The 9,563-nt window shown below is 55.4% G+C and overlaps 1 protein-coding gene across 1 annotated transcript; it reads left to right on the top strand.

Annotated features, from left to right (window-relative positions):
- Nucleotides 1-609: 609 nt before the first annotated feature.
- Nucleotides 610-2,529, top strand: HOXB1 (homeobox B1). The gene is made up of 2 exons (XM_009464582.2): nucleotides 610-1,496; nucleotides 2,204-2,529. The coding sequence occupies exons 1-2, from the start codon at nucleotides 884-886 to the stop codon at nucleotides 2,527-2,529; spliced, it is 939 nt and encodes a 312-aa protein (XP_009462857.1). The 5' UTR covers nucleotides 610-883.
- Nucleotides 2,530-9,563: the final 7,034 nt, after the last annotated feature.

Here is a 9,563-nt window from a genome sequence, read left to right as displayed (position 1 = left end):
AAGGACAGGTAGAGAGGCATATGGACCATTTTTAGTTCCTTTCCTCCAACTGCTAAGCCGGGCACGGTATTTCTCCAACAAAAGACATTCTGTCTTCCTAACTTTATTTCATCGCCTCATTAGAATATTGATTGAATTACATTGCTTTTACCCACACTGGCCCTCGACACAAAGCCGGTGTGGCAAAATTAAAACGCACGGAGCGTATTTTGCCTAGGAGCTTTTGTTAGGCTCCTCAGCCCCGAAACCGCCAAACATGTTCAAGCCACTTTCTAGGGAAAAGTTTCGAGATGAAGAAAAGAGCATCCCTTTGTGCTGGGGGGAGAGCAGCCAGGCCTCCCTACCTCTGCTCCCTCTGTCTTTCTTTTTCTCATGTGGAGCTGGGCTTGGGGAAAACCTTCCTTTTAAGTTGGGGCAAGGGGAAGTTCTGCTGGAATTGGCTAACCGCATAACTTGGGGGCCTTTTTAGCACTTAAAACGGTCGGGGATAATTCTAATTCTTCCCCCAGCCCCTCTTCCCCTCCACCTCCCCGCACCCCACCTCCCTCCTCTCTTTTAAAGTCTTTGAGGAAAGATTTTGACGTATTCGTGTTGTTATCAGATTGATGGGCAGGGTTTGATTGAAACCCCTTTGTCATGCAAATGTCAGGGCCTTGATGGATGAGCTCAGAGATGTGACAAACTTCAGGAGCCCCTCGCTCATTGGGCTGGGGGCGGAGCACGTGGCCGCCTCCCCCGGCCCCCCCGGCCCCGCCGAAGGCTGCGGGGTTCGAGGGCCAGCGAGGCATGGACGGAAGTTTTACAGCTTTGACATACTATCTAAAGGTTGTAGGGCAGGCGGAATCCCCCCCAAAACAGGCTGACCCTCCTCCATCAGTGGCAGATGGACAATACTAGGATGAACTCCTTCTTAGAGTATGCAATTTGTAACCGTGGGACGGGCGCCTACCACCATTTAGAGCAAAGCTCCCCTTCCTTCCCCTCTTGCTCAGGTAGCCCCGCCAGTGACACTTTTAACGGGGACGGGCGCTTTGGGGCGGGAGGGAGCGGGGTCGGGGCCGCCCAGCTCCCCCAGCAGAGCCCCGGCTACCACCCTCCCTCCTCCGGCCGCCCCGGCCCCTTCGCGAGCGCTGCCCCGGCCGCCGGGTACCCAGCCCCGGCCTGCAGCCCCGGCTACGGGCACCACCAGCTCTACCTCGGCCAGCGGGACGCGGATGGTGCCTACTTCCAAGCGGTCGGGTACTCGGCCAACGCGGGATCCAGCCTCGGCTCCCTCGCAGAGAGCTACTGCGGGGCGGTGGCGGCCGCTGGGCCGTACCAGCAACACCACCTTTACGGGCAGGAGCAGCCCAGCTACTTGCCCGCCGGTTACAGCAACCTCTCGCCTTCTCTAAACGAGGACAAAGACCCTGCCTGCCCCTCCGAGCCCTGTCCCAACGCCGGCACCACGCAGACCTTCGACTGGATGAGAGTGAAGAGAAACCCGCCCAAGACAGGTGAGTTTGGGGAGCCCAGCGCCGGGCGAGGATGGTCCCCATCGGGGGAGGAGGGAGGCGGGGGGCAGCCCCCCAGCCCCGCAGGCCCAGGCCGCCTTCCTCGGGGCTTGTGCCCCAGGTAGCTGGGCTCATCTTCCAGGGGAACACGGATTTGGTTTGCTTTGGGTTTCCGTTTTTGTTTTTAAACACCAGCTCAGCGCTGAGGAAAAGCCAGCTAGAGATTTTCCAGACGCATCTGATGGAGGGTCCCTCAGCCCAGTTTCCCGCAGGCCCAATGCGATTTAAGTCCAGCTGGGAATAGAAAACGCTCCGGGCTTCCTGCTCCTTCCACAGCCGTGGCTGCCATCTCCCCTATTGTTCAACTTCCTTCTCCACAATCTTCCTTAAATCACCATCTTCCCTCCTCCCCCCATCATCGCCCTCCCCTTCCACTCCTTCCCACGCACGTTCAAGTTTCATGGCAGTTCGCAGGGAACTGGGGGGGAACGGTTGCAAGGGAAGGGTGGCAGCTCCGCAGAGCCCGGGGCGGTCTGTCCCTCCAGGCCGGGAAGCCAGGGGCAGCCGAGGGGCCGGGAGGGAGCACGAAGCTCCGGGCGGTGGAGGGACCCAGGAGAGGAGGGAGGGGAGCGGGGGAGAGCCCGCACCCGCATCCCCCCCGGCCCGGTGCTCGGGCTGCTCCTGCCCTGTTGGTGTTTGCTCGTTAACAGCTAAAGCCTCGGAGTACGGGCTGCTGGGCCAGCCCAACACCATCCGCACCAACTTCACCACCAAGCAGCTGACGGAGCTGGAGAAGGAGTTCCACTTTAACAAGTACCTCACCCGGGCCCGGAGGGTGGAGATCGCCGCTACCCTGGAGCTCAACGAAACCCAGGTCAAGATCTGGTTCCAGAACAGGCGGATGAAGCAGAAGAAGAGGGAAAAGGAGGGTCTGGCTCCGGCCGCTGCCTCCAGGTCTGCGAAGGAAGCGGGCGAAGCCTCGGATCAGTCCAACTGCACCTCACCTGAGGCCTCCCCCAGCTCCGTCTCTTCCTGAACCGCCTCCCCGCGGGGCCCGGAGCCCGGCCCGGGGCCGCTGCTCCCTGCAGCCCCCGACAGGCGCCCGCGCACCCGCACACGCACGGCCCCGGCCGCGCACACGCGTGGAAGCGAGGCCACGCTTCCCTCCGAGCGGTCCCCGCGGCTCCGGCCCTCCCCACACCTGCGATACCAGTTCTCCCGCTTGCATTTCTCTCTCTTAATTTATAGACCCTCCGTAAAACCCTGGACTCCAAGGGAGCAGCCGTGTCCTCGCGTGTCCTTAGCAATAGGCGCTTGTCTCAGGGACGTTTCTCCCTCTCCCTTCTCCCTCCCCTATAGGAACTGCACTTTCAACCACAGAAACTTTAAAACGAATTTAGTTCTCTCCTGCTTGAAAAATGTGCACAACGACTTTTGCCCGCGAGAAGCCCACGTTTGATGTATTTTTCCTCCCCGCGAGATTGTAAAAAAGTTTGGGGTATTTTTTGTTTCCCTTTTATTTACTGTATGTATATCTTGGAACGAGATCCGAGGCTCCCGAGACGCCGGAGGCCTCTGCAAAGACCCAACCAAACCCTAAACATCAACTCAACTCCTCCGCTACCGTTTTGCACTATTCCTGCCCTACAGGGTTTCCAGGCGCTCGGCGGCTCCGCCCGGTGCCGGGGGCGGGAGGGCCGTGCCAGCAGAGCACCGGAGGCGAGGCGGGGGCTGCCCCCGGGGCGCTCCGGGCAGCGGGCGCGGCCGCGGGGGGTGCGAAGGTGGCGGGGAGCGGGGCGGCGGGGGCGGCGGGGCCTGGCTCCCCCCCCCCCTGCACTGGCTGCTATTTATTGTACGGCTCGATGGCCTCGAAGTCTTGGAGCGAAGTAGCACGGTTCCTTGTACCCCCCACCCTCTTGGGTTTATCGGAGTCCGATAAAAACATTATTGAACCACGGCTAAATTGTTTCCCTTCCCCACGAGAAACCGGAGGCTAGGATGAACTGAAAAGCACGGCAACTTTTGTTAAAGATTGTTTTAAAGAGAAAAGCGTCATCGAGAAAAAACTAGCGGTTTCTTAATCGGAATCTCCCATTTCCCCTCCACTCCCTTCCCCGTGCTCTGTATCTCGACATGAAACTACCTCAGCCTAATAAAGTTTACTTTTTCCACACGCCAGTCCTCTCGATTCCAAACGAAATGGAAATCTCTCCCGTCCAGGGAAACGCGGGACGCGGGGCGCGGGGTAGCCGGGGCTCGGAGGGAGGAGGAGGAAGGAAAAGGTCTCCGGCTGCTGCCAAGGCTCCCAAAGAAACCTCCCGATCCCGCCTGCGGGTACCCCGCCACCCGCCCCCGCCCTTGGCCCCGGCAGGATCGGGCCCGGCGCTCGCCCCCCCCGGGGCCGTTGGATGCAAGTTGCCCAGACGGGAGCGGCTGGAGACGCGGCGCTCCCCGCGTGGAGTTATTTTACAGCGCAACGAGGCCTGATGAGAGCAGAAAATCATCATCATCCTCCGTGGAAGCATCCCGGCACGGAAGCAGATCTGCGTTACTGAAGCAGCAACGTTCACTGGAACGGACTCGGGGTCCGGGGTGGGGGCAAAGGGAATTTCTCGTTTATACGGAACAGTTCCGTGAGGCTGATCCGACTCAACATCAATCCGAAGCGTCACTTCAGCTTCCTCCCTCCAGCTTCCCAGGGCGGCACCTGAAAGGGTATTTTCCACAGTATAAGTAACCCAGGAGACCTGTTGGCGGGGGGATGGAGCCCGCGGCCCGGGGGGGCCGGGCGGGGCGGGGGGAGGCGGCGAGCCCGGGTACAGCGCTGACCTTTTTACCTCGAAACGCCTCTGGGATTTCTAAACAAGTAAACAGAGGGGCTGCCAGGAGAAACTATTGTTCTGCCTTCGTCAAATTTGCAAACCTTTTTGGTGGGGGCGTGAGTGGGGCGAGGAAGGAGCAAAGTACCTGCTGCGGCGGCGGCCGGCCCGGGCTCCCTGCCCCGCAGCGCCGCGGGCCCGGCCCGGCTCCCCCGGAGGTCCCTGGGCGACAGAGCATCGCTCTTCCCCCGCGATACCATCTTCCCCCACCTAATACACCCCTCTGGCTCGAAGGAAAAGATTTTTGAGTGTCCAATTAGCTCAGAGATAAGGGGGAAAAAAAAAAAAGAGGGGGGAAAAGGTGAAAAGAGGCTTTTGTTACACTAGTAGTTTGCAAAACATCTGGAGAGGAAAAAAAAAGCACAGGCAGCCAGGCTGGCTTTATAACCTGTTGGGTGTGAGTCCGCTTGGTTTAACCTACTCGTTGAAGCCATGGGATTGGAGGGTTTGTTGAACCTGCGTGGTTTAAGCTGTCTCATCCCAACGGGCGCTGCGCTTCAGGAAGCTGGCGGGTTCCCACCGAGGCGATTTGCGGCCCCGGTTCCGCCTCCGGAGCCCGCCCTGCCCGGGACGGGCCCGCAGCCCCGCAGGCGCCCGGGCGGGGCGGGCAGCGCCGGGCCAAGAGGAGGGAAGGGATGTGTCAGCCCGGCGGGCACAACAAAGGCTGCCAGCTCCCATTTGAAACTCAAAGGGAGTCTCCGGAAGAGTCGGCAGAGCCGGTGCCGATGCCCCTTACATATGTAACCCCCCCGGGCTCCCCCTCGCCCCGCTGCCTTTGCCCCCTCGCTGCCCGGCCGCGTTTCGCTAACAGCCAGCACCGCACGCAGCCGATCTCTTCCCTCCCCGCTCGCCCTCCAAGTTTCTCACGCTCCCTTTTGTCCCAAGAGCCCCAAACCCACTGCTGTGAAGCAGGAGCCCGCTGGAGAGGCCACACCGGACACCCGCGGCTGGGGGTCCCTCGGCCGGGAACAGATGCTCCTGTGAGGTGGTGAGGGACACTCGTGGCCGCCCCGCACCCAGAGAAGCAGATACAGAGGGGGCACCACTACTTCAGTACCCACACAGGTACCTACGTATCCATACGGGACGTGAACGCGTGCTCTGTACCAGGGAACATCGGCACGGACTGCCCGGAAAGTGGCAGGCCTGAGTCTCTACAGACCTGCACGCACAAGTCCTGCCGACACTTAGCCCGGTCGCCAGAGTCGGACTTTATCACAAGCACGAGGTCCGCACATACTCCTTTGTTTTATATAAATGATACACAACGACGTGGCTATTTATAATCTGGTGTATTCCCATATCTCCATGTGTGTCTGTCCGTGGTATTGCATTTTTCATGAGCAAGAAAATTAGCCAAGTCCCCCTGTACACTCACACACAAAGCCACGTCTTAATGGAGATTTATTCTTTTAATATCCCAAAGGAAGGGGAAATTCCCAGTTAAAGAAACGTAACCGTGTGAATTATTAATGGCAGTCACCGTGTTGGAGCTGTGGTCCCTCTGTGGGAGGAGGGGACGGGGAAGGGACGCCTGGAGCCCCTCTGCTCTGGCTCTGCTCCCGGCGCAGAGACCCGGGCGCACACCCGGCGCTCTGGCCTGGCGTGGCAGCTACTCCAGGGCCATCTGTTCCTTACCCCTTGGTGTGAAATGTTTCTCCTCTCCCTAAAGCATTTGTTCTCACAATGTGAGGCCCTTTTGATCTCAGAAGAGGACATTCTATTAAAAAATAATAATAATAATACCCTGAAGACTTCCTTACTTTCAACTCCACTTTGCTGGCTGCTATTAACTCTGCTCCCAGACCCTCTTTGCACTGAAGGTGTGAAGCCTTCCTGGGGCTCTCTGTCCGGGGACAAAACCTCCTCTCAGTGACTGTACTGTGGTGGGGTTGGGCTTTTCCTGGCTCCCAAAAGCCTTTGATGCCTTGAAGTGGAGGAGAAGAGGGGAGGAAGCCTTCTGGGTTTCTCCAAACTCATTTCACACAGAAAAATTAGTCAGGGGCCACCTCTTCCCTAGCTCTCTGCAAAACCAGAGCAGGACAAGGGTGAGACGTTTTCATCACACGGCGAGCGGGTCAGAACTGGAACAGAGCTCGATCCCCCTTCCGCGAGTGGCCCCAAGGCAGCAAGGTGCCCACGCACCTGCTTACGCACTAACATTGCCAAGGGGGTTGATATGCCCCACATCAGGTAAACCAGGAGGGATTTTCATGCCTGCTAAGTTTTCTCAACATTTTGACATGAACACATCTTTAGGTGTCACTAAAATCCCTGGAGAACCAGGCAAAAGACCTGGAGCTGTGGGAAGTGCTGGGTGAGTGCAGCCGCCCTCAGATCCCCACTGGGCCCGAGAGCTTGCACACCATCCCCATCCCTGGGGACTTCCCCTGCCCCACAGCCCTCAGCAGCATGGTCGGGCTCGGTTCTGGGAGCTGGGCATATATGTGATTATTTGGATTACATAGATTTATAGCCCATGTATTTCACTTGTATTTGTATCAAATACACAGTATATTGATTTTTCAGGACTGATGCTGCACAGGTCACCTGGATTTAAGGTGCGGGACCTCTGATCTGCTGTCTCATGTCCGACCCCAGCTGTAACGCTCCCGGCTCATGACACTGAAAGGGCCACCCCACGGTGCCGTCCTCTTGCTCACCCCTCTGCCCCCAGCCATTCGCTTCCACCAACACAGATATTTCAGCGCCGGTCAGCCTCAGGGTTGCTTTAGCCTCTCAGGCAGGTGAAATGAGGTCTGGGGCAAAGGGCTCGGGTGGAAGGAACAATTGGAGAAGTGAGCGTACGAAATGTTTCCTTGCTCTTCAGAGGCCTCACCTATCCTTTCAGTTTACACTGGTCTGACAGCTCCATTTCAACCCCAGCCTTCAGATGGACTTGTTCAATATTTACTCAGGCTGATGGGTTTGCTCAGAACTTGCCTCCGTCAGCCTTGCTCTGCCGGGTTCCCTTCCCCTCGGGCCCAGGTTCACACAAAGTTCAGCCTGAAATGAATTCACCCAAAGATGGGCCCAGCTTGGCCTGAGGACCAGAGATGGGGTCAAGCCTGGGTCTCTGCATCCCAGCCAGCCCTCACGAAGGCCAGCACTCAGCACTCCCGGCCAGGAGGCTGCTTTGAAAAATTATTTGGGGTTAAAAAAGAAAAAGCACTGGGCCAGGGAGGACACAGCAAGAAAGGCAGGAGTTGCTTTTCAGTGCAGAGAGCACAGGTCAGCCCTTCCGGGAGGGTGGATAGTTCATGGACGTTTACTCTGCCCAGGGGGCCTGTGTGACAAGGTACAATCCTGCAAACTCAGTACAACCATAAAAACTGCAGCAGAGGGGAAAAAGGGAGATACATATATGTGTATATATATTAAAAAATATCTGTTTATATAAAGTATCAACTGCACACATATATATTACATGTTATATATTACAGAAATCAATATTTTTATATGAAAAAGCATATCCGATGGCAAGGGATTAAAACCTAAAATGAGCAAAATTAAGGCTGATTTCTTTCTGCCTGAAGCCATGACAGGGGAGATGGCTTTAGGTAACAGCACGTTGAAACCTGCCTCAGCAACAATGACAAAAGACTTTTCTGAAAGCCTTTCATGAGAAGAGCAAACCAAAATTTGGTGCAAAACAGAAATATTGGAAAGGGGCTTATTGCAAGACCCATACGTGTTCCCATTAAAAAGAAAGAAGACAGAACCACAAGGTGAATCCAAAGCGGCTCCAAAGGAAATAACAACCAGTTCGATAGCTGGGGCAGCTCCACGGCCGACCCTGTGAGGTGACTGAGGGAACAAGGGTCTGCTGGGGACGGTCCCAGAGACCTGAGATGTCTCAGGGATATGGTGGGAGCCAAATCTGCCCTTGTCCGGGGCGCTGGGTCTCTGATAAAGGCGGGAAGACTTATTTTGGGCACCCGCTGTTTGTCTGGGGGCTTGGCAAAAAGCCTGTGCAAGTTTCCAGAGGGTTTGGGGTCAGACCCTGGGGTAGGATCTCCTACCTGAGAGCCGGAGGGTCCCAGGGAGGGCAGGGTTTGTCCCCAGAGCCCATGGCAAGAGCTTCTGTTTGAGGATCTACAGCCTTGCAGAATATTTGCACCCTTGTAATACCTTGGCAGAGCATCTCTGAGAACAAGGGGAATTTGAGGTCTGTGTTGTGAGTCTACAGCCCTTTCACACAGGATTGCCGAAAAACCCTGTGTGAGGTATCTCTTAAAATCAGACACGAGGAAGGCGAGCTACCTTTTAGTGGCCATAAAGCTAATCCGATGAGATTTAACAGATTTGTTAATGGCTATAAAATTCTGGAGGTTATCACAGTCCCTGTTGATTAAACAACCTGGTGAGGTGGCAAAACACAAGCGTTTTGGTCACAGGAAAAAAAAAAACCAAAAGGGGAGGGTGGGGAATCTCACACGATTGTCCTGGTCCTTCCCCCGGGAGTTAGTTCAGTGGAAATATTACCTCATGGAAATCTTACCTCAGTCTGTCTTTATCTAATTTCTTCCTTCATTCCTCAACTCTGCCCGAATCATTTTCTTTGCATTTCCCTCTCCCAGTTCAGCGGCGGGTGCTTGGAGTCCCCAGTGGGTTTCAGTCCATGTCTTCACAATCTTTTTGCTTGCGACAGCAAGGCACGGAGCTACATGTGGGAAGACAGCAAGAAAACAGCGTTACCAGAAAGAAAACAACATGCTGCTTATTTCAAATAGAGAAGCTGGCACTGTAAAAAGACAGTAAAACTGTTTCTTGTCTAAAAACAGTGTCTCTTAAACTTTTGCTAAGAGTCCAAAGAGTCCCTTGTTCTTGCTGAGCTAAAAGAACAAAACCACCAACAAAAAGCCTTTCCAAAAGAATTTCCGTAATTTAGGTGAGAACATTTTTCCTCAAACAAAAAAGTGGCTTTTAACCTCAGTTATATCATTAATATGTCTTGGAGAAAGGAAGGAAATTTTAAATTTTTTTAGGTACTACTACAAAATATTTCTCTCTGTGAGTTACTCTGAACGTGACACACCTGAAAATATTGGCACTGCGGGCATGAAAAGGAGCAGTACTGGAAATTCAGTTCCCAATTTGCATCCCTTTTGCTCCGATTAGCGTGTCAAATGGCCACGGATTTGCTGTGTGTTTCAGCACACCGCACAGTGCAGAAACACTGAGCCTAACT

The sequence above is a fragment of the Nipponia nippon genome, unplaced genomic scaffold (assembly GCF_047370975.1).
Source record: "Nipponia nippon isolate SJK-2023a ecotype South Korea unplaced genomic scaffold, ASM4737097v1 scaffold_32, whole genome shotgun sequence".
In the NCBI taxonomy this organism is placed as follows: Eukaryota; Metazoa; Chordata; class Aves; order Pelecaniformes; family Threskiornithidae; genus Nipponia; species Nipponia nippon.
This window is presented reverse-complemented; position numbering and strand designations above follow the sequence as displayed.

Coding starts and splice junctions, on each gene's coding strand:
- HOXB1 (XM_009464582.2), top strand. CDS start 884: ATGGACAATACTAGGATGAACTCCTTCTTAGAGTATGCAATTTGTAAC. Junction 1,497..2,203: donor GAGAAACCCGCCCAAGACAG/GTGAGTTTGGGG, acceptor GCTCGTTAACAG/CTAAAGCCTCGGAGTACGGG.